The 23,955-nt window shown below is 48.3% G+C and overlaps 1 protein-coding gene and 1 long non-coding RNA gene across 2 annotated transcripts; one reads left to right on the top strand and one right to left on the bottom strand.

The window, feature by feature from the left end:
* The first annotated feature begins 456 nt into the window (after nucleotides 1-456).
* Nucleotides 457-23,562, top strand: GPR162 (G protein-coupled receptor 162). Its single transcript, XM_053290804.1, has 5 exons — nucleotides 457-1,044; nucleotides 4,592-6,823; nucleotides 12,790-12,979; nucleotides 20,568-20,719; nucleotides 22,639-23,562. The coding sequence occupies exons 2-5, from the start codon at nucleotides 5,957-5,959 to the stop codon at nucleotides 23,167-23,169; spliced, it is 1,740 nt and encodes a 579-aa protein (XP_053146779.1). The 5' UTR covers nucleotides 457-1,044; nucleotides 4,592-5,956; the 3' UTR covers nucleotides 23,170-23,562.
* LOC128342844 (uncharacterized) lies at nucleotides 12,236-15,769 on the bottom strand. Its single transcript, XR_008315187.1, has 2 exons — nucleotides 15,417-15,769; nucleotides 12,236-13,015 (listed from the first exon to the last, which is right to left on the bottom strand). It is a non-coding gene; the product is annotated as an uncharacterized LOC128342844 (long non-coding RNA).
* Nucleotides 23,563-23,955: the final 393 nt, after the last annotated feature.

Here is a 23,955-nt window from a genome sequence, read left to right as displayed (position 1 = left end):
GTATATTTGCATCATCTCAGGTGTGTAACTAGAAAGCAGCACCTGCACACACAACAACACATCACGTGTTCAAGATTTACCCCCTTAGGTCCCTAAATTGAGCTTCTCTGGTCCAACACGTTTGTTTGTTGTTCCGTTTTTATACCGCCTTTCACACAGCATCTCAAGGAGGTTTACAAAAGATCAAATTCCCATAAAAGTCATTTAAACCCTAACGATCAGTTCAAATATCCCTCACAGCCTGACCATTCCCCCTTCATCTACGCACGCAGCATGCATCCATCGCCGGTCTGCTGCCCCCAGCCCGTCCCAGTGGCCCTCCCTCTCTCTCTCTCTCTCTCTCTCTGCCGTGCCGTCTCCCCGCGACGGCAGCGACAACCCCCACAGGCACACCTGTTAGCCGGCCAGCCCGCAGCAAGCAGCCGCCCGCCTTTTCTCCCCGCAAGCAAGCAAGCAAGCAAGCAAGCGCGGGGTAGCATAAGCCGCGCCACACGGCTTCCAGCACCACGCATGCATGGACCGTGCGTGTCTCCTCCCCCTCCCCCTCCTCCGGAGAGACGCAAATCCCCGAGAAGCCCAGAGCGGTAATCATGCTGCCCCCTCCCTCGGGGAGACGGAGGCAGGCGGGGAGGGAGGGACGCGAGCGGGACACACGGGCGCGCACCACCACCACCAGCAGCAGCAGCAAGAGCAGCCGGGCTGGGGCCGCCGCCGCCGCAGCCATTAAAGCCCGCCGCCACCGGTGGGTGGGTGCCCTTTCGCCTCGCGCCTTCTTGGCCAGAGGAGCTGCCCAGCTGGGCGCGCGCTCCGCCCGCTGCCTCGCCTCTCCCGCGCCCTGCCCGTCTTCCTCCACTCCGGCTGCTGCTGGCTACTCCTCGCCGCCGCTTCTGAGTGGCATGTGGGTAGCAGCAGCAGCAGCAGCAAGCGGCGAGGAGAGCAAGCGAGGGGGCCGCTCCCGCAGCCAGACACGCACGCACCCGGCGGCGGCGGCGGCAGGAAAGGATGCTCGGGTCGCCATGGCAGCAGCAGCAGCCGCGGCGAGAGGTAAGATGGGTCCCCTCGCTCGCCTGCCTCCCTTCGGGGGCCGCCGAGGCCAGGGGCTGTTGGCAGCGGTGGTGGCCTTGGCGCGCATGGCCGTCCATGGCGCCTCAGTCGCCCCCTGCTCGCCTTTGCGCCTTTTCGCGCCTTGAGGAGACTGCCTGCTCTCCTCTCTCCCGGCGCTGCCTGCCCACCTTCATAAGAAACTGGGCAGTCCCTGACCTCGGCCGGAAAGCCTGCCTTCCCTTTCCCTCCAGACGGAGCCTCCACTGAGGAGCCTGCCTGCTGCAAGGGTCTGGCCCCGCCACAAAGTCCACCTTCCCCGGGTCTCCCTCCCTGTGGGCGAACGGGTGCCAGTGGTGTGATCACAGACCACCCCCTCGGCTGGCTTGGCTGCCTCTCACGCTCTCCTTTCGTCCCCTTTTCCCTCGACTCTGCAAGGGCAAGAGAAGCCCGTGACGCTCCCCCTCCCTCACAGCTCTTACTGTCTCCCTTCCCCACCTCCCTCACCCCAGGCTTATACCCATCAGCAATAACCATGGCAACTCCTTTGAGGCCTTTGCCAGCTGCAGTCTGCTTAAGTGGAGGACCAAAGGCTAAGATGTTATGGGGCCAGGATGGGGGTGGGGTTTGTGGGACCAACCCTGCCTCCCCCCCCCACTTTCACAGACTTTATTATGTCTTCCTTTCTCCTGAGCCCTGGGAAACAGCATCAGGGCCTCTGGCCTATCTCCACTGGGCTTCCTTCTTCATCACTCAGCCTCACAGCGTTTTGTTCTGTTTCTCTGTCTGGGTCATCTTGTTCTTTGTCCTTTCTCTCCCTCTCTCTTCTGCTTCTGCTCTTGCAGTCACGAGCCCGTGAGTTAACTTGTTTCCCTAGTGTTCAGACAGAACTTCCCATCTGGAAAGATGGTTAGGATGGTGGGAGGTGGCATTTTACAGGAAGCGTGGGGTGGGGTGGGGATCTGCCAGCAGAAGGCTTGCTGAGAATCAGGCACCATGCAGGCCCACATCCCAGGGTACAAAAGGCAGCAGAATTAGGGTTTATCTGGATAGCAGCTTACCCACCTTGGTCTGGGTTTTGTGGGGCTTGACCAGAAGTTGTAGGAAAGGTACTGCAAGAAAGAGTAGTGTGGCATTTAGCACAATCATTGCTCTTTTGAATTGTGCTGATCCGACCAGACCCCAGTATACCATTTGGACTAAGAGGGGACCAGCATGTCCTTGTGTAGCTTGTGAGTGATAGGTACATTGAACCAGTACACTGGACACTCAGGCTGCATATAGACCATAATATTTTAGAGGCCTGGATGTAGTATGATGATGGAATACTACAAAAACCTGTGATCAAAAGTTGGTTAGCCAGGAATCTTTGCAGGACAGGAATGAAAATGAGTGCCTGTACTGCAGGCAGCAATGGTTTTATCAGACCACCTGCAGCCTTTTGACAAACTACTGTCTCTATACAGAAAACCCTCCGTCAGGACAGGAGTCAGGGAAGATTCCAGGCAAGGCTAGTGAGCAGAATTGGCAAGACAGATCTAAGACAGTGGGCCTTTCATCTGCCTTTGACACTGTTGATCATGAGGTTGTTGGTGATGTGTTTCTGAGAATTTATGTGCATTCACAGGTCTGTGGAGGGGCTGTGAAAAGGATTACCACCAATGGCGTTTACCGTCATTACAGAGGGAACAGAATAGCACTGAAATAATAAAGGTCAAGCTTGTCAGTATTTCTAAGAACATCTCCCACCTCCCTGCCAATATTCAGTTGTCCTGGTGGTCTTTACTTTGAAACAATTCCAACAGGCTGCAAGTGCTAGTAGTGAGTGAGAAGAGCCAGAGATAAGGAATCCTTTTTGGCCAGTTATGGAAAATGAACAACCAAGTCCATGACTATGGGCCAAATGAAGAGACATGGGTCAGGGCAGATGGAAGCTCTTCAACCAAGCTGAATGTAATGAGACAGGACTGCAGTGAGTGATATTGTGGTGGTGGTGGGGTCACTGACAGAGCTCTGTGAGTCATTCAGGACTGCAAGAGCATGTGAGGGGGCATGTGAAGCAGGGTTGAGGAGCAACAGCAGAACCAAAGTGAGAGCTCAAGATTGGAACGGCATGTCCAGTGGCGCTCTTACCCCTGGACTTTGGGGCCGAAGTCCAGGGCCTCTACTGCCCCTGCATGTCCCCAAATCCTCTTTAGTCTGTCCTGGGTGGTGTGTTCACCGCTGGTTGCACTGCACCAGGTGGCCAAATGTGATTGTGACCTGTGCTAGGTGCTTTAGAGATGGAGTGGGGGAGTGGGGAAAGAAATATGTGGGATAGGAATATGTCAAGTTGTGTGTTGAAATGTTTCTGCTAATGCATATTTACATTAGCAAATATACCTGTTTTCAATGATTACATTCTTGAGTGTTCAGTTGCTGTTTCTGCCCTTAAGAACCCACGTGTTAAAAAATACTGCGTGTGTCACAGTGTGTGTGCAGAGAGGTGATGTTTAACTTGCAGCGGGGGGCGGGGGGTGCTCCAAAGGCCCCTAGGTCCAGGCTCCATTAGCTAGATCTGACATGTCCAGAGGCACGATTGAGGAGTGGTGAAAGAGCAGCTGTAGTCTGGAACAATCCAGGTTCCTGTTGTTTAGGGTAGGGGGTTCTCAACCTTGGGTCCCCAGAGTTGTAAACCAACAACATCTGGGGACCCAAGGTTGGAAACCCCTAGTTTAGGACCTAAGTGAGTTGGCTAAGTCCTATGCTGTCAGTTTTGTGGGATACAAGCAGGGATGTGAACAGCCTTTGTTTTTGCACTGGATGGGGATGGAGAACCCTTCCAACAATGGCTTGAAAACCATTGACATTCAGGGTTCTAGTACTGGAAAAGAAATTGGATACTGCATACAGATTTGGTTTCAAGACATGTTGGCGCCCAAGGCAAAACATCCATATTATGGCACACACATACACGTGCACAATTGTGGATTAACATGGGGCACAATTCACCAGGAAAGTTCTCCTGTCAATGACCCATTAACATGAATGGGAATTGTGCTCCCATTCATGTCAATGGGGTTTGCACAAGAGAATTTCCTGGGAAATGGTGCCCCATGGGCCAGATCTTTCAAGTTTCTTATGCTGCCACCTGTGATGACCCATAAAATGGGCCACAAAATCTTTTGCTGTAGGCACTGCCTCATGCCTCATGGTTCGGATGCCTTTTACAGCAGGGCGTAGCAGAAGGGCATTATCAGAACAAGGAAAAAAAGTAGAGAGGCACCAGCTTGTGCTGCAGGAGGCTAGAAACTAGGATCATCCTTCATCCCTAGGCAGAACTTTCACCTTCCATCATATTGCTCCAGCATGGACCCTCCTGGGGCATGTGGTTAAATTCATTGCATATGCTTCCGTCTTGTGCCGATCCAGTGCTGTGGCACAATGGGCTACACATTTTCCTAATCGCTCATTGTGTGGGCTTCTGAGTTGGAATGATTTCTGTGAGTGGGGGGGAAGAGGCTGGAAGAGCTGGAGATATTTTCTTATGTTTTCTCTTTTCTTTTTACAGTGAGTACTAAACCTTGAGTTGCCAAGGAACTCTGTGAAAAGGATTTATCCTTCCTGCAGTTGTTGATTGGCTTCCTGCAGATTCCAAAATGGAGGAGAAGGTTCTGGGGCACAGGGAACCTGGAGTCCTAGTAGAAAAGTGGAGGATGTTGGTGCCACGTAGGCACTGAAGAGAGGCCTCACTTGTATTGAAACCATTCCTCAAGGACAGGGGGCAGAAATCTGCAGCTCAAGTGTCTCGTGACAGAAGCCTGGTGCATTGTGCCCTGTGAGCACCAGGACTTTCAGTCTGCTCCCACCCCACGTCTCCTACATCCCCTGAGGACCAATCCTTCATGTGTCATGTATTCACCCAGGAGAGGCAAAGCAGTGAGACTGTGTTAAGAGAAGGTAATGATACATTTTGGAAGAGGAAAAGGAAGGTATCAACAGGAGCAGAGGTGGTGACAGTAACGAAAGATTATCTCACTTCTTCACCCCGTTTTTCTTAAAATGCATACTTCATTTTATAAATGTATACCCTGCTTCTTCATATGTTTGAGGCGGCTTAAAATTAAAAACAAAAACAAATTATAACAGTCTAAAGCACATCTAGAAAACTAAACATTACATTAAAGATAGAAAACCCAGTAGCATAAATATACATACATGCTCCAAAACAACAGCATAGAACTCCCAAACAACCATAATTAAAGCCAGCAGTAAATCAGTAATTTCATAGACTAGCAATACAGCAAGCCCAACATTTACCAGCCAAAGACCTTGAAAAACTAATGGGTCTAGTTTCCCTCTCCCTGCTGGCAGCAGTGCAGGAGGGACATGTATAGGCTAACATCCTCTGGAACCTTGTTCCATAATTCTGGGACTATGATGTGAAAATCCTCCTTCTCACTGCAAATTCCTTAATTTTCCATAGAGAGCGAGCAAGCAGGGCCCTATTAGATGACCTTAAAAGACAGAAACAGGGCTCATACAGGGTATAGAAGTGCTGTTTTCTGTTTTGTTCCCCTAGTTTTTATATCATTTGTACAAAAGGAACTTTTCTGGAAAAAAAATATGAATTTAAAAAGAAGCATATAAGTTGAACCAGAAGGAAGCAAAAATAAAAAGGAGGATGAAACAAAAGCATACAAGTGGAGAAAACAGAAAGAGAGAGAAGGAGGAAGGAGGAAGAAAAAACAAGGACTAGAGCAACCAAGTCTATCCTCCTCCTCCTCCTCATGGCAGCGTCTCCCAAAGGCTTCTTCTATATTTCTCTCCTGTTTCCTGCTGGGAGTCAATGAGGGTGGAACCACCAGTTCCTCTGGAGGGATCCTGGGCATAATCCTGCGTCGCTGTTCTCAGAGCCCAAGGAGGAGACGGCACAATGAATCGTGGGGGAGGCAGCAGCACTATAGAGGACCTATCAAAGTCTACCCTGCACAATAACTCACTATGGTGGCTAGCTTGTGGACTCCTTGCCCTGTTAGCCAACTCCTGGATAATTTTGAGCATCACAGCCAAGCAACAGAAGCACAAGCCCCTGGAGCTTCTGCTGTGCTTCCTGGCAGGGACACACATCCTCATGGCAGCCGTGCCCCTCACCACCTATGCAGTGGTGCAGTTGCGACGTGAATCGTCTGACTACGATTGGAACGAGAGCATTTGCAAAGTCTTTGTCTCCACCTATTATACATTGGCTCTGGCCACATGCTTCACTGTGGCTTCCTTATCTTACCATCGCATGTGGATGGTAAGATGGCCTGTCAACTATCGTCTGAGTAATGCCAAGAAGCAGGCCCTGCATGCAGTGATGGGCATTTGGATGGTGTCCTTCATCCTCTCCACTTTGCCATCTATTGGCTGGCACAACAATGGGGAGCGTTATTATGCCAGTGGTTGCCAGTTCATTGTCAGCAAAATAGGTCTGGGCTTTGGTGTATGTTTCAGCCTGCTTCTCCTTGGGGGCATTGTCATGGGCTTGGTGTGCGTGGGCATCACTTTCTACCAGACTTTGTGGGCACACCGAAGGCACCACAGATGCCATCACGAGAGAGCAGAAGAAACCTCCTCTTCTTGCCCTTCTTCAGCACACAATGCCTTCAATGTGCCAGCCATTGTGGTAGAGGATGTCAGAGGCAAAAGGCGATCATCACTGGATGGATCAGAATCTGCCAAGACTTCCATGCAGATGACCAACCTCATCAGTGCCATCGTTTTTCTGTATGACACGCTGACTGGGGTGCCCATTTTGGTAAGAAATTTCCCTCCTACGTTATTCTAGAACAGTGATTTTCAGATTGTACTTTCAGTAAACTCTTTCCAGAGTGATTTCTTTGCCAACGAACCTCTGAATATCTGGCATGGAATCCTTGCAGGTTGCAAAGAATTCAGGGGGCTTCCTCAGTTCATACAGGGCACAGGCCAAGCGGTTTAGCCCTCTCCAGTGCCATGTGTGAAGCCAGAGTGCCCACTATAACAATCCCAATAATACTCGTCTGCAGCTGAACATTGCATGGGAAGATCAGTGGTGGTGGGCAAGATGTCTTTTAGAAAAGCTTGCCATCATTCCTGTGTTCCTGCAGTGCCACCGTTTGAAAATCTCTGTCCAAGAAAAATCACCCCATCCCATTTGTTATGGAATGAATTGAAGGCAGTACAATAAAGACTGGCTGGTATCCTGACTGAATTTACTTGAGGAAGACTTGTTGAAATTAAAAGGACATGTTATGCATGTAAATTTATTCAGGATGTCAACCACTGTTGTCTGTAATGTTCTCAGTCAGTTCTTTTCTCCCACAGTCCCTGATCAAACAGGTTTTACAAGTTTTTGAAGTACTACCAAAGTATACAAAACTGCTTACCAAAGGCAAGACTGTGATGAAGAGTGCATAGCACCAAGAGCAATGTATCTGTCATACGCCTTTAAGACTAAAAAAGTATCACCTATCTCCAGCCACAGGCTGGAACCATAGACTGGAAGAGTAGAGCTACTCTTCTCTGTAGCCTCTAGAGGGCATCATGTCTGTTCTGGCTCTCTGGTTCCTGGTAGAATTGGCAGATCAAAATATTTTTAAGAAAAGAATACGCGTGCACGCACACACACCCAGCTGTGTTACAGAGATATTGTTTTTTAAAAAATATGAACCTTTGATATTGTAAAATAAATGATCTTAAAATAACAGGCTTTTGACAGCCTAAGGCCTTGTGGATTATATCATGCCTACTTTAAGTCCTTTTTTCCCCCTTCAGCTCCTTCAAGCTTTGATGGCCACTTCTTTTGTCAGTCCTTGCCAATTCAGTTACATGCTTCAGTAACTGTGTATGCCCATGCACGCGCGCGCGCACACACACTGTCCCCAGGCCCAACTTGTGAGACATTTGCATTAGTTACTGGCATGCAGAGTGTGCTGAGTAGCCATAATTACATGTCAAAATAAGTCTGTTATTATACATGGGCAAAATACATGGTGTCTATGGAGGGAAGTCCTGCATATTGCAAGAGATGCAATGAGAAACTATTGCAACCCTTCTACGGGATTGGTGTCAGTGGAATGGAGGCCATCCAGTGTCAGAAATGGGTGCCTTCATTGCAGCTGTGCACCCAAGTGCACTGTTTTACTTTTTCCCATAGGAGTAAATGAGAACCATTATTTGGAAGCAGGTAAAGTAGTGCACTCTGGGACACTAGTGGGAATGGGTGCTAAACTTGCCTCAGTGACCCCAGTACCTGGGGTGAAAAACTAGGGCTGGCCTACTCTCAACTGTGTCCCAGATTGCAGCCCATTTAGTTAGTCACATAGGACTCAGTGGGAGCCAGTGAAGATCAAGACTCATTTATCTGTATGTACCCACTCCTCCATATTCCTGTTGAGCTTGACTCTAGTTTGGCACTGTGAGAAGAGACATGAGAGGTGTAGAATAAATGGGAGGCCCGCCCTGGCCACTGGAGAAATACCACTGCTCTTCAATTTGGTCACATTAGAGTGTAATTGAACCAGTGATATGGGGTGGAAAATTTTCTACTGCCAATTTTTTTCTGCCCTGCGTCACAGCAAATAACATGCCAAATTAAATCACAATCTATTTAGGATGTCAGGAAAATCTGAGGGGGGTAGAATTCATATGCAAATATTATGCAAGTGAGGAAAACTCTACAGGGGGGGGAATCCAGAAAATTTTCCAGGAAACCATATCACTGGTTTTGCTTGTGTTTGTGTGTGTTCTGTTATGCAGACAGGCACATACTGCAATAACACTTCCAACGTTAGCAGAATTGTTTTTAATTTTGTAAAAAATACCAAGTTTTTGGTAGTAAATCAGGCTCCCAAAGATTGCCCCCAACTGTTCCTCATTGCCACTTTCCCAGAAATGCTGGTGTGCTTAAGAAGGAAGCATGGAGTACTCTTCCTCACATTGTTTCAGCTTACATTTGAACTGCATTTTCCTTTTCACACAATGCTCCCTTAAGTCCTTCCTGGGAATCTCTGTAGCACAGAATTCCTCTCCACCCAGTGTTTTGGGGGCAAGGGAAAAAATGGAGTATGCCTATTTGATGAGGATGATGAGAGAAATTACTGCATTTGTCAGTTTCTGCCAAACTCCACGAAAGCCTTGTCAGTTTCAACCATAGCTCTCTTTGCTGAAGTGATGTTCATCTTCATTTTTACAGAGGTTGGGTGGATGTGCCCTCTAATAATGATGAGGGAAATCACAAAGCCCTCCAAAGGTGATTTTTTCAAACTTCAGAACAAAACATTAACAGATGGGGGAACTAAGAGGAGAAGGCTGCCTTGCTGGTGCTTGGCATTTGCTTTTGCACTGGTCTGACATAGAAGCAGAATGTGGAGAGATCAAATATAGATTTTTTTAAAAATTAACAATAAAAAGGTTACAATGTTCTGTGGGTCTGTGGAGTGGAGCTTTGACCCTGTGATCTGCTTATGTCATAGGCACTATCGGATGCTTGTAACACTAGTGCAGGGGCAGTCAACCTGAGGCTCTCTGGTTGGACTACAATTCCCATCATCCTCACTGCAGTGTTGTAGTCCAACAACAGCTGGAGAGCCTCAGGTTGGCCACCCCTGCACTTGTGCAATCACATTCCACACAGCACTTGTGACTGCAGTGGACATGATAGCTGAAAACTGTGTATTCTCAGTGCAGTTATTGCCAAGTCCTGGAAAACCCAGAATTCTTACAACAGAAGCACTGCCTTTAGGAAAGGCATCTGATGATAACTGCACATTTCATGAAAAGAAAAATTGGGTGGAAAGGTCCCATTACCCATGGCAATGGTGGGGCTGGTCACTGGGCTTCTCTAGATGGCAAGGGCCCCAGCCTTCTACTGGTCCTATCTTGTTCAGCCATTGCGATGAGCATTCGTAAAAACTGCTGTAGCACGTTTGTCTGACTCATTTGCCACAAGCGAAGCTGAAATTTTTCACGACAGCGCTCAACCCGTATTGAGATTATTTCTGCTGACATGCGCAATTTCAGCTTCAGCTCATGATGAATTAGTCAAATGACCTATTTGCTACCAACAGGACCAACTGTCACAGCACAGAAAAAAGTGTTCGCTATGAGCAGCACTGTCGTGTGAACTAGCTCACAAGTTACGATGCTCTCATTAATGCAGATCTAGGAGTGATTCCTGTGCTAGTTAGGACTATGGAGCTTGCCCCAAATGCTTAACCTTCTGCTACCAGCAAGTGCTTAAAAAAAAGAAAGAAAAAAAAAGCCCACAATTGCATGAAGCAGACTGTTTCACTGGCACACATTCATAATAAAATGCAATTTTTAAAAAGTGACTACTTTTCCACTACTATCTCTCAAAGGATAACTTATGGTTATACACAATAGAAAGGGCAGCGGGGGGCAGTACATTGGAATGCTGGACTGTTGCTGGAAAGCAGAATCGGCAGCTCAAAAAGACATCTGTTCCCTTGCTGTATTTGTTTTCTTTCCAATGCACAATCCATAATTCTTCTACATTTGGAATGTGCAAAAACCCAAACAATGTTAGAACAGCAACATCAGAATCCACTGCTTTGATAATAAAGTTCCTGTAGCCATTCTTCACTGCAGCCTTTCTGTGTAACAGAAGCTGTGCATCTGATTCCTGAAGCAATCAGGGTGTTATGCTGGTGAAACTGCCATCTTCATTTGAAACCATTTCTGTGTGTCAGTAGGTGCTGAACTCTTGCTTTCCTGTTGTTGGCTGCAGAACTAGGTTCTCCACTGAGAGGCTGCAAAGCTATTTATTCTGCTGGTCTGCTGAGTGAAAGCTCTTCCATCATTTGTCCTCCATGTTACATCAAGTCATGTGAAATGGTGTGAAATCTTCTCAGGTCATTGGCTGACATGATACGCAAGCCCTACATTGATGGTAAGGCATGCAGAGCTGCTGCTACAGAGATGGGAGCAGTGGCAAGGCTGGAGAGATTGGACAGTAGCACTAGAAACGTTACTGCACTTTGAGACAATGGGAAGAAATACGGGAACACTTCTAGTAATACTGCCCAATCGCTTCGCTCCTCCGCTGCTTCTGTCTCTGCAGCAGCAGCAGCTCCACAAGTCATTCCATGTCCCTGAGAATGGAGCATCATGTCAGCCAGTATGTCAAATCCTGTGAATCATGGTAGGGAGCATATCAGATGAGCCTAATCCACATATGAAACTGACACTTGAGTTACTTTATGGTGGTTTGGAAGAGGGGTTAAAGAAGTGGGACATTTTGCTCTACAGTGCATTGATTAGGTGATGGCATGACAGTTCTGAACATTTTTGGCATGCATCAACAGTGTTGGAAATCTTAGATGGATTTGAAAAATCCATGTTAGAGGTTATTGGAGGGCATTTGGGGCTGGGGAATGGGTTTGGGCATTTTGTCCAGCAGGGCGGCATCTAGGTTCTATTGCCGCCTGAGAAACCTCTGCAATCCTGTTTGGGGGACATTTTGGAAAGTGCACCGTAAACTATGTCCAAGATGTGCAAGAGAGTGTCTTTCAGTGATTTGCAAACTTCTTTATGAATATAAATTCCACCTGCACTATGCAGCTGAAATAGTTTTTGAACAAAGCTCCTCCACTATGTCTGCAAAAACCTCCAACAATGTAAGACATGAGACACAGTCCTTAAATACGGTGCCACACTATGGTGCCTTGTCAGGCAATAGATGCCAGGGATGGTCTTTACATGAGGCAAGGTGAGGCAGTTGGCTCAGGCAGCACATTATTGGGGAACCAGCAGAGTGTCAAGATGCCTCCTGCCACTGCCATCAGGACAGCTCATTGAGGCTGATCTGACTCTTCCAGACTTTGCAAGGAACACTTCTGCTCACACTCCTTGCAAAGTCTGCAAGAAGCATGAGACAAGAAGAGGTGGCTGCTGGCAATCTTCCCAACCCCCACATCACTTTCAAAGCTTGCAAGGGTCAGTTTTGAAATGGTGCTGGTCCCACCAGGGGCATGGGGCAAGGCAGCATTTGGTGCCTCACTTCAGGTGCTGAAATTCCTTGGGATGCACCTGTGAGGACCCAGCGAAGCACTGGAGAACAGGAAGGGTCAGCAGAGTTGCAGAGCCTTTACAGATCCCCCTCTGTGCTGTCAGCATCCCATCATTAAGAGCACTCTTGGAAGAGATAAGGTTAGAGGAAGAACTCAAACTTTGTGAACTATTTTATTTTTAGACTCTACTGACTTTCTGTTTTTGAATTCTACAAACCAATCACAGATATCAAATAACCTATGGAGAGACATATTTGCTTCTCTGGCAGAGGGAAATAAATCACCCTTCCATCTAGATATGTTCATCATCGGGAACAGAGTCGGGAGGGGAAATCACATTCATCTATAGAGGGCAAAAAACACCCCCCCACACACACACACAAAAGTATTTTCCTATCACTGGTAGTACATGGGCTGGGAATATTGCTAGAAAAGCCAAAAGAGGGAGGTGTGACTTCCCATACTGTACATATATTATTTTTGTTTGCCTCTGATCAAACAGGCAAGTATCAATTGAATGCTTATAAAACCCTGCAAATTATTTCTGTCAGGGAGGTGAGTGAAAACACCATGAGCAGCGGATCCCTTTTTCAGGCCATATTTAACTGTCTTTAAAAACTGCCATCTGTCTCCAACCTTAGTTGTAAATAGGAATCCTGATTGTGCAATGTTATTCACACTGTCTCCATCCACGTTGTCTCTCTGTGTTTAGGTGGTGAGCTTTTTCAGCCTACGCTATGACACTGCCCCCAACTGGATGGTGCTAGCTGTCCTCTGGTGCTCCATGGTGCAGACGCTGCTACTCCCATCTTTCATCTGGTCCTGTGAACGTTACCGGGCGGATGTCCGTACTGTGTGGGAACAATGTGTGGCAATACTGTCAGAGGAAGATGGGGATGACGGTGAGCCTTTCCAACTCGGGGTTCTCTCTGTCATGCCTGTAGGAAGGAAAGGTCACAGTACTGCAGTGAGGGTGGGAAGGTCACTGCCCTCGGAAAGAAACCAGTAGGTCACACTTTATAGCACATGGGCTCAGTGGCTGGAATTAAAGCCACACTAGATGTGACCTCAGAAGATCCCCAACCATTATTTGAAAAGGTAGATTAAGCGAAGGGGGATTAGACTGGGACTTTTGCCCTGGAATAAGGCTTTATAACCCTTTCCCTGGACTGTGCTCCCAATTTTAATTGCCTCCTGCAAAGCCATCATTCCCTGTCACTGCAGACTGCATTTTGTAAAAAGTACAGAAGATCTTATCACAGATCTCTTGACATCACATTTAGTTGGTCCTTAGTTCACAGCTAATGGAAAGGGATTAGGTTATCTTCCAAAAAGGTAGTTAAATTGCTGTTTATTAATAGTGATGGTATGAAGCCATGAACTTAAACCTCAGCTTTGTGTCAGTGGGACAGATTATCACCGGCTTCTACATGCGAGGAGGACAAAAAGAGTTCAGAATGCAAATTTGTGAGTTCAGGATGATCACCGGGTTCAGGATGATCAGCGTACCGTTCTTGATGTCACTGAAGTTGAGACATCCTGGAATGACATCAGGGGTAGGTGTGTTCCTGGCACCTGCCCTTATTTTGTGATGAGCCAGGTGATCATCTGAACCAGCAGTTATATTCTGGAGTCTTCCTACTTTGGCGACCCAATATTCTGAAACCATGCCTTCAAAAAATGAATTGCTGTACAGTCTGCATGAAGAAATGCTTCCTTTTATTTGTTAAGAACATAAGAACGGCCCTGCTGGATCAGGCCCAAGGCCCATCCATTCCGGCATCCTGTTTCACACAGTGGCCCACCAGATGCCTCCAGGGAGGCCACAGGCAAGAGGTGAGGGCATGCCCTCTCTCCTGCTGTTACTCTCTTGCAAATGGTATTGAGAGGCATCATGCCTCTGAGGCTGGAGGTGGCCAATAGTCACGAGACTAGTGGCCATTGATAGACCTGTCCTCCATGAATTTGTCAAAGCCCCTTTAAAGCCATCCAAGCTGGTGGCCATCACCACATCCCATGGCAAAGAATTCCACAGATTAATTATGCACCGTGTGAAAAAATACTTACTTTTGTCGGTCCTAAATTTCCCGACCTTCCGTTTCATGGGATGACCCCTGGTTCTAGTGTTGTGTGTGAGAGAGAAATTTCTCTCTGTCCACTCTCTCCACCATGCATAATTTTATATGCCTCGATCATGTCTCCCCTTCGTCACCTCTTTTCCAAAGTAAAGAGCTCCAGATGCTGTGGCCTGGCCTCATAAGGAAGGTGCGCCAGGCCTCTATCATCTTGGTTGCCCTCTTCTGCATCTTTTCCAGTTCCAGAATCTATTGGTAATTGATCAAGTTCTAATATTTTGATAGATTTTTTTAAAAATCTCTGTTTGTTGACTGTCACTGCTCTGTTCATAATTGCTGTAATATTATAGTCACCTATTTTAAAGCTTTTTTCAATTTATCCTATGATTTTCAGTTGGAATCTTCTTATTATTATTCCTGCACCAAGAAAATAATACATATTCTTGAACATACCATGCCTGATAGTAGTTAAAGTTATTTAACTAATTTTAATGAGAAAAACAAGGAAATCCTACAAGGAAATTTAAACAAGGAAATTTAAAAGTGAAATCATCCTTCTGACCATTCTTTTTGACATATGGCTACAGATCATAGGAGAGTGGCAGTATGTTGGAGGAGGTATAGAAGGGTGAGAGCATCTGCTATTCCATGGTACTATGATTGTATTTCTTTTATTTGTTTGATATATTTATATATTTGCCTTATAGATAATTTCAAGATTTCATAGACTCATAGAATTGGACAATAACTTGAAGGCCATGTTCTAGACTAACCCCCTGCTCAATGCAGGAAATCCAAACCTAGATCAACCCCAGCAGAGGGCTGATCAGCCTCTGCTTGAAGGCCTCCAGTGAGGGGCAGTCCACTATCTCCCTAAGTTCTTGGCTCTATGGTTGAACAGCTCTCTATGTTAAAAGGTTTCTCCTTATGTTCACCTGAAATCTACCATCTTGTATCTTAGTCCTCAATAGATCTAGTCCTCTGGGGCAGCAAATAATAAGTCCTTGCCTTCCTCTATGTGAAGAGTGCTATCATGTCCCTCCTCAGTTTTCTGTTCTCCACATTAAACATATCCAGTCACTTCAACCTTTCCTCATAGGCCTTGAGACTATTCTCACGATCACTGGAAAGCGGGCTAAGGGAGCTGAGCCCGCTTTCCAGGGGTCGTGGGAACCACCGGGTAGGGGTGTGCACAGAACCGCGGAGTTGCGGTCCAGCACTGGGGTGGGGGATTCCAAACAAGTTCGGGGGGGGCTTTACTTACCCCTCAAGAATGCCGCCGTATTTCTTGAAGTAAGCGGGCGGCATACCTCCCTGCCGCCCGCTTCATTCCCCCTCCTCCGCGGCTGCTACTGCTGCTACCTTTGAATCAATACGCAATCGGGCGGCAGGGTATCTCCCAGCCCCTGCCGCCCGGCTCTTCAATGCCCCCCGACTTGGCTTAAATGGCCCTGCCGCCCCAGGACCCCTGCCGCCCCTTCCCTTCCCTTCCCATGCTCCCATGCTCAAGGGGTCGGCAGGAGAACTCCCCCGCCGACCCCGTCCCCTTCCCCGGGCGGCTGCGCTCTAAAGTTAGAGCGGGCGGCGGGAGAGCTCTCAGCCGCCCACTCGCTTCCCCGGCTGCGGCGCTGCAAATGGCTTCTAGGAAGCCTTTAGCACGCCTGCGCAAAAGGCTTCCTAGAAGCCATTTGCAGCGCCGCAGCCGGGGAAGCGAGTGGGCGGCTGAGAGCTCTCCCGCCGCCCGCTCTAACTTTAGAGCGCAGCCGCCCGGGGAAGGGGACGGGGTCGGCGGGGGAGTTCTCCTGCCAACTCCTTGAGCATGGGAGCATGGGAAGGGAAGGGAAGGGGCGGCAGGGGTCCTGGGGCGGCAGGGCCATTTAAGCCAAGTCGGGGGGCATTGAAGAGCCGGGCAGCAGGGGCTGGGAGATACCCTGCCGCCCGATTGCGTATTGATTCAAAGGTAGCAGCAGTAGCAGCTGCGGAGGAGGGGGAATGAAGCGGGCGGCAGGGAGGTATGCCGCCCGCTTACTTCAAGAAATACGGCGGCATTCTTGAGGGGGTAAGTAAAGCCCCCCCCGAACTTGTTTGGAATCCCCCACCCGAACCAAAACCACGCGTGCCCGGACCGGTCTGGAGGCCTTTAGAATGGCCTCCAAACCGGTCTGTGCACATGACTACCACCGGGTTCACAGGCAAGCCCGGTGCTCGCAAGGTGGCTAGCCTGCTTAACTCCACCTCCCCTAAAACGGAGCGAGTCTTTTTGCTCATCTTTTGGCTTGTGTGTTGCCGTGGCGTGCGGCAACACATGAGTAGATCCCTGACTGGAAGGCTGCAAGCAGCCTCCCGGGCTTGGGGTCTCTCCAGAATGCCCCGTGTGCTTGCGCAGGGCATCCTGGAACTTCTGGGGGCCACGCTGCCCCCAATCCCCACTGCCCCTGCTGGCTCCGTGATGGAGCCGAAAGTCGTGTGGGTGGTCGATCTGGCTGCCCAGCTACGAGCGGCTGCTCGTCTGCGGGGAGAGCGGGCTGAGCCCACTCTCCCAGCAGTTAGCCCCAAAGCTCTTCTCACTGATCGTGAGAAGAGCTTCCTTGTTTTCCAGACTCCTGGTCATCTTTACTGCTCTCATCTGAACCTGTTCCAGTTTGTCTACATCCTCCTTAATGGTGGCATCCAAAACTGCAGTAGCCAGAACACATCACAGAGTAGTTGATATCTCCCTTTACTACGAATTCTTACTTCCTTTAAATATCTGTAATTTGTTTCAGAAGAGCATCGACCATATCTTCTCCTTGGTAGGGTGATGTGTCATAGACCCCAAATGCAATGTTGCTTTTGTTTTTGTCTCCATTTATTTTTACCCAGATGCTCTACCGTGTTCATTCTCTTGGATTTCATGGGCAGGTGTACACTTTCTGTTATATATATTTATTATTTTTAATAAGTTATATCCTTCAGTTCCTACATTCCAGTCCTGACAGTCACCCCATCAAGTCTCAGTTATATTTATCAATTCGTACTTGCCTTCCACTACTAGGAGTTCAGTGTCATCTTGGGTTGTTTTTCTGCTTACACAATGCATTATTGTACAAACATTGCAAGTCATGAATATTATGAGCCAATATCACTGCAGCTATTTTATTGAGGGGGTTTGCCAGACAATCCCACAGCTTCCCCATGTTTTCTCCTAACAGCCCAGTCTCTGACTTCAGTACTCACCTTTGTACCTACCTTCAGGCTTTTGTCTGCAACCCCGACTAGATTTAGTTTAAAGCTCTCTTGATCAGGTCGGTTCTAGTATTCATGAGGTGCAGTCCATCTCCTACCAATAGTTCCTCATGAAGAAAGCTTGGGCTGTGTTCCTAGAAACTAAATATCTTGTCCACATTGACTGTGCTCTCAGAGTTTGCCCCAGCACCAGCTGCAAACCTGAGGAAGGCCAGTCAGGGGACACCAAATTATCATCAGATGAAGAGTCACAGCCTGAGGAAACAGCAGAGCACAACTCCAGGACCCCTGTGACCAAGACCCCTGAAGGTCCCTCAGAGGAAATGGAAGGTGCCTCACTGACCCCTCCACCAGAGTCCTTGGAGCCAGCAGAATCCGTCCCTGCACAGACCCCAGAGACAGACCCTGAAGATGAGGCCCTCTGCGTGCTGTCACAAGAAGTGACCAAGCCAGAGGCATCTCAGACTTGGACCCAGGGCTCTCAGCCCAGCAGATCCCCACCGAGTCCCCAATTACAGAGGCAAGGTAAACTCAGGGAGGCCCTCCAGGCCATACAAAGAAGTGCACACCACGCAGCCAGATGCTTGCCAGACAAGGAAGCTATTCCAGAGTAAGGCTTGGCTTGCCACAGGAAAGGGCGTGGCTCTCCAGGCCTTTATAAGCACCTGCTTGGCTCAGAACTGGTGCTGGAGAGAACAGCTCTTACTGAGCACTAGCCCAGCTGTTCTTTGTCCAGCCCCACCTCAGTACCATGCGCTCTGTGTGTGTGTGTGCTTCTCAACCCTTGAAGGCCTCTAGAGCTCTTTCCTATAGTTAGAGACTAGCCCTACCTGGGCTTCTTGAACCGGTCTGTGTAACCAGCTGTACTCTTCTGCTCATTCTGTCTTAGCCTCCACTTCTGGGCCGTGCGAGTGAGTCTTCATTTGGACTTAGTCTGTGAGTGGCTGAAAGGCAGGCATTTAGGGAAGTTATTTCCAAATAGACTTGTGTCATCAGGGTACTGATAGCACCCTGCACCAAATCCCCTGATGTTCTGACCCCACAAAATAAGGACCTCCGTCTTATCTGGATTCAGCTTCAGTTTATTCTCCCTCATCCAGCCCATTACTGCTTCCAGGCAGGTGTTTAGGGAGGATACGCCAGCTCCTGAAGAAGTTGACATGGAGAAGTAGATCTGGGTGTCATCAGCGTACTGGTAACACCCAGCTCCAAATCCCCTGATGATCTCTCCCAGCAGTTTCATGTAGATGTTAAAAAGCATTGGAGAGAAAATGGAGCCCTGAGGAACAAAAGCTCTCGCTTTGTGGTACAGCAGTCTCCAAGCAGCACCCTCTGAAATATGCCTGAGAGGTATGAGAAGAACAATTGTAAAATAGTGCCTCCTACACCCATCCCCCTCAGATAGTACAGAAGGATACCATGGTTGATGGTATTCAAAGCCACTGAGAGATCCAAAAGGATCAACGGAGTTATACTCCCTCTGTCAGTTCCTAATTGGAGATCATCCATCTGGCCATCCAAGGCAGTCTCCACCCCATAACCTGCCTGGAAGCCAGTTTGAAATGGGTCTAGATAATTTGTTTCATCCAAGACTGCCTGGAGCTGAGAGGCCACCATCCTCTCAATCACCTTGACCAACCATGGGAGGTTGGAGATGCTTCTATAATTGCCTAACTCCAAGGGGCTTCTTTTAAAAGAGGTCTAATAATTGTCTCCTTAAAACAAGGAAGCGTCCTACCTTCCCTCAGACAAGCATTTATGATCTCAACCAGACCCTCTCCAATAATCTCCTTGCTAGATAGAATAAACCATGCTGGGCAAGGGTCAAGAGAACAAGTGGTAGGACGCACCGCTCCAATCGGCTTGTTCATGTCTTCAGGTGTCACAAACTGAAACTGATCCAATATAACCACACAAGAGGAGTTACTGGATGCCCCCACAAAAGACATTGTACCAGTGGTATCCGGGTTGTGGTATCTGGGTCAGTGGTATCCAGGTTGGCTTGAATACGAGAGATATTGTCCACAAAAAGCTCATACAAGGCTTCAGAGTGGCTAACTGATGGTTCCATTGCTAGGGCGGAAGGGGTCTATATAAGTCCTCTCACCACCCTCAACCTGCGGACACAATATGCACAGCAAAGAATTGCTTCTTTGCCGCAGGTATTGCCAGAGCATAGGTCTTCAGTTGTGCTCTGTGCTGTAATCTGTCAGATTCGCATTTGCGCTGTAGTAGTCTACCTTGCCACTTCAGTTCCTGCAGTTCTTACGTATACTATGGATGCAAGATTCTAACAGCAGTCACAGATGTGAGCTTCCAGTTTCTGGAGGTGGAGTTTCTGGCGTTCACTCCAGCAAGTTGAATGCTCAATTAGTTTTTTCCCCTACCCTTGTGCATAATGTTTTTGCTTTCTAGAGCAGCACATACATTTATTTGTTTATACATCCATCTGTCACTTTCACACACACACCCCATCACAAAATTTAAAAAAACACTTGCAAAACTGCACTGAGGATTGTGTGTGTACATCACAGATATCACAGCACTGACCTGTAGATATTCTCCAGAGCCAGATTTTCCTAAATTCAAACTGGCTGTGCTGTAAAGTAGCAAAATAGATTTTTCAGAGTTCATGCTAATAGAGGAAAAAATCGTATTTTTATTGAATGCAATGAAGGTACGTTCTAACTCCTCCACCCCCATTCCTCAAAGAATGTTACATCTGTCCTCATTCCCTTGTACATGAACATAGAAATGGAACTGGAAATAATCCAAGTTGCCCACCCTCATGCTCCTAGGCAACATACCCCATGACTATAGAATCTCTGCCTTATATTTGTCCGGCATATCCTTGAGAGGAGAGATGTGATTCACACAACCACTTTGGCATGGTCAGACTGTAATGTTGCTTGGGTGTGTAGTGAAGTGGTAATTGCAAACCTTTCACCTTAAGCAAGTGTGCTTTGCGGAAAGCAAAATGTGCAGGGTCACCTCAGCACAGGCTTGTAGCAATCTGTGCCAAGCTGTGGTGACTTCATCACAAATCAGTTCATCTCAAATACCATGAGCACCCAAAAACACAAGAAACGACTACACCAACCTGTTTATGCAAATTTGCCTGCCATGTCCCTATGAGGCGAGGGACTGTGGAGAAAGAGAAAGAGATTCTGAGCTCCCTGTCACCCTACAGATGGCACCGGCGATGATTACGGCGATGGGAGAATTTGCAAGGTGCGATTTGATGCAAATGGTGCTGCACTTATCAAACGGGATCCCAGAGATGCCAAGCTGCTTCCAGTGCACCACATGCTGTTGCCCCATGACAGGGTGCATTACCTGCAAGTAAGCTATTTGCTGTCCTCCCTTCCATATGGAGAACGTCTTGTTAATAGTCTGAAACAGTAGAAAAGCTTATTTGTGAGTGTGTGTGTGTGTTTGTGTGCGCACATGCGCATTGTAGATTACTATTGCTGCTGGTGAGCACTGTTGAGCCAATATAGGGTCAGGGTGAATATCTGGGAAGAGCTGCAAAAGCCAGCTCTGCTGTGGCAAGACACCCTTGCTCCTGTTCAAGCAAAAAGAGACCTGTAGAGTAGAGGCCAAGTGAACAGAAAGTTTTTTGTTCTAGTCCAGGCTTCCTTAACCTTGGGCCCCCAGATGTTGTTGGACTACAACTCCAGAATCCCCAGATATGGCCTTTGTGGCTACGGATTCTGGGAGTTGTAATCCAATAACATCTGGGGGCCCAAGGTTAAGGAAGCCTCTTCTAGTCAGTTTGCATTTCCTCCTCCTACCTCCACCCCTCTGTTCTGATGGGTAGTGTGCTGGGTTTGGCCTTTGACAATTGTAGACTTCTTGACTGATGCCCAGCCATGCTCCTCGAGATGCATCATGCTCCACTCCTCCGCTCCCTTGCACACTGCCTGGCTGGCTTGTGTGATGCGATGTGACGCGCACACACACGTGTGTGTCACGTGACATCACGTTCTCGTTTGCCAGCACTGCACCGGCACACTGCCTGCTGTGGCTGGGCGGGGTAACGACTCAGGCTGCTCCACCTCCTGCTCTCACCCCTTTCCCCTGTCTGGGTTCACCACAGCTACCGTGGTGAGGCAGCAGGCGGCTGCGGGCTGGCCGCACTCAGCGCTTGGTCAGTGGCCACACGGCAAGAAAACATTGGGTGGCCTGGCTTGGCCGCCTGGCACAGCACAGGCCAGCAGTGCAGTACGGCCACCCCCAGGGCCCTTGCGGGGGGGATTTGTCTCCCAGGGGTGTGGGGGACCAGATTTCTGCCCGAAGTCTGGGGAGAAGGGCACCCCTACTGGAATGTGTTCAGTGGAACTGTTAATTTTTCTCTTGCTGGAGTTGTATAGCACAGGAAGGCACATGTAGTCCACTGTAAGATATTCCCCTCGGGGGATGAAGCCACTCTGGGAAGAGCATCTAGGTTCCAAGTTCCCTCCCTGGCTTCTCCAAGATGGGGCTGAGAGAGATTCCTGCCTGCAACCTTGGAGAAGCCACTGCCAGTCCGTGAAGACAAAACTGAGCTAGATAGACTAATGGTCTGACTCAGTATATGGCAGCTTTCTAAGTTTCTATGTTAAAGAAGGGGCACTTAAAATACTGTTTAGAAAATGGTACTGAGGGGACATGTGTTACTTGTCAAGGTTTTATCATAGGCATATCCAAAAACTGCCTGGAAATTTGCACTGCTGCAAACTCAAGGCAGATGTATCAGAATGGTTCTGCCATCTGCTGGGAGGATTGCGTTTTCCCATCTCCTGGGATTGCCCCTTCAGTACTGGGGAAATGTGATATCCTATCAACTCAATTGCACAATAAGTAGTGCATCTGTTCATGGCATCCAACAGGATGGCCAATGAGTGTGAAGGCACTGACATGCTTGACAAGCACTTGCGTTCTGGACGCTTATGTTCAATTACATTAATTGAAATTATTTACCGTTCAGTTGCATTAAACATTTTACACTTCCTTAGGTTTTTCCTCTTTCCATTGCCTTACAGTGTGTATCCAACACACTGTGTAGCCTCCAACACAGAACATCTTGCTATGAGTCATCTGAGACTTGTTATGTAAAGACATGGGAGGAGCCTGCACAATGTTTGTTAGTTTTCTCTCTTTCATTTATCCTGACATTCCTTTTGTTATTGGACCTATGGACCTTATATGCAACAAATAATCCCTTTCCCCACTTTCTACTCTTGCCCTGTCTCTCACCAGCTTCTTTCCCTTTTTCCCAGGTCCCTCTCTCTCGGAGGATGTCCCATGATGAAACCAACATCTTCTCCCATCGCTCCGCTCCTTCCTTCCTTCACAAGTGGTCCTCTTCTGATGACATCCGGGTAGCCACTCCTCACAAACTCAGAGGAGCGCCAGGTTTTCTGCCTCCAGAACTCCGCAACTATCATCACCGTCGACGGCCTCCTGAAGATGAGCTCACCACACTCCGGCAGTTCCTGGAAGCTGGGTTGGCTGTTCGGGGCCCTGGCTCAACCGCCTGCTTCTTCCGCGACGAGATTACCACCTTCATTGACGAAACACCGGCACCCTCCCCCGCCAGCAGTCCACGCCACTCGCACCCCCCGTTCACCGTGCAGGAAGACAGACATCACTCCTTGGGTGGTGCTGAGCAGGAAGGCGGGCCTGACAAGGATCAGCAGTGTTCACTGACTGGCAGTGAAAATCTATACCTCTACTGTGGGGAGCAGGAGCCCATCAAATGGACCATGGCAGCAAAGGAGGCACAGACCTTCCAGGAGCTCAACCTATGAAACGGCACCAAAAGCATTTGCTGTGGCTCTGGATTTTTAAGTAAAACTCAACATGTGTCCCCCATCCCAGGACCCAAGGGGTAATTTAGGTCCTCGTGTTTCTCACCATATTGGCAGGGGAGGGGCGAGGAATGGTGTCCATGGTGCGTCCTGATGCCGTAGGGAAGAAAGAAGCAGGGCGTGGCATTGTTGGAAGGAGCCGCTGCGCCCTACTCTCAGGTGATGACAAATATGAGCACAGGCCACCAGTTCATTCAGGGCAGCATCCCCTTGGTAGCATTGTTAGCCCCAGCTATCCTTCCCCATTTCTTAGCTCCTTCCATTATGAGAAACTCTCATTGGTTGCCAAGTGTGGGACTGGATGGTATTAAAAAATCTATATTTGGAGTGTCACACGTGTCTGGTTTTTTGTAATGTGTTAATAATAACGTTGCTTCTGTGTCATGAAAGTGATTCAGTGAGTGCTTAATGAGACTGAACAGAGCCAACTGGGACAGCAGGACATAAGGGTTAGCCAAGACTCATCTCACTCACCATGACAGTTGGGATGTGCACAAGCCAGTTCGGCGCTTCCAAAAGGAAGTGCCGAACTGGCTTGAACACCGGCGTTCGAACCAGCTCGACTGGCAGGGAATGCCTTTAAAAGAGCAGGTAAGGAGCTCCTTACCTGCTCATTTAAAGGCACCCCCCAGGTAGTTCACGAACTGTTAGTCCACATCCCTACATGGCAGTGCATTAAATGCTAAGCAAGAGAATCATGTATAATAATCAGCATGCATATACAGT

Source organism: Hemicordylus capensis, chromosome 2 (genome assembly GCF_027244095.1).
Source record: "Hemicordylus capensis ecotype Gifberg chromosome 2, rHemCap1.1.pri, whole genome shotgun sequence".
Lineage (NCBI taxonomy): Eukaryota > Metazoa > Chordata > Lepidosauria > Squamata > Cordylidae > Hemicordylus > Hemicordylus capensis.
The sequence above is the reverse complement of the archived record's forward strand: the minus strand, read 5'-3'. Positions and strand labels throughout refer to the sequence as shown.

Coding starts and splice junctions, on each gene's coding strand:
- GPR162 (XM_053290804.1), top strand. CDS start 5,957: ATGAATCGTGGGGGAGGCAGCAGCACTATAGAGGACCTATCAAAGTCT. Junction 6,824..12,789: donor TGACTGGGGTGCCCATTTTG/GTAAGAAATTTC, acceptor CTCTGTGTTTAG/GTGGTGAGCTTTTTCAGCCT. Junction 20,720..22,638: donor ACAGGGTGCATTACCTGCAA/GTAAGCTATTTG, acceptor CCTTTTTCCCAG/GTCCCTCTCTCTCGGAGGAT.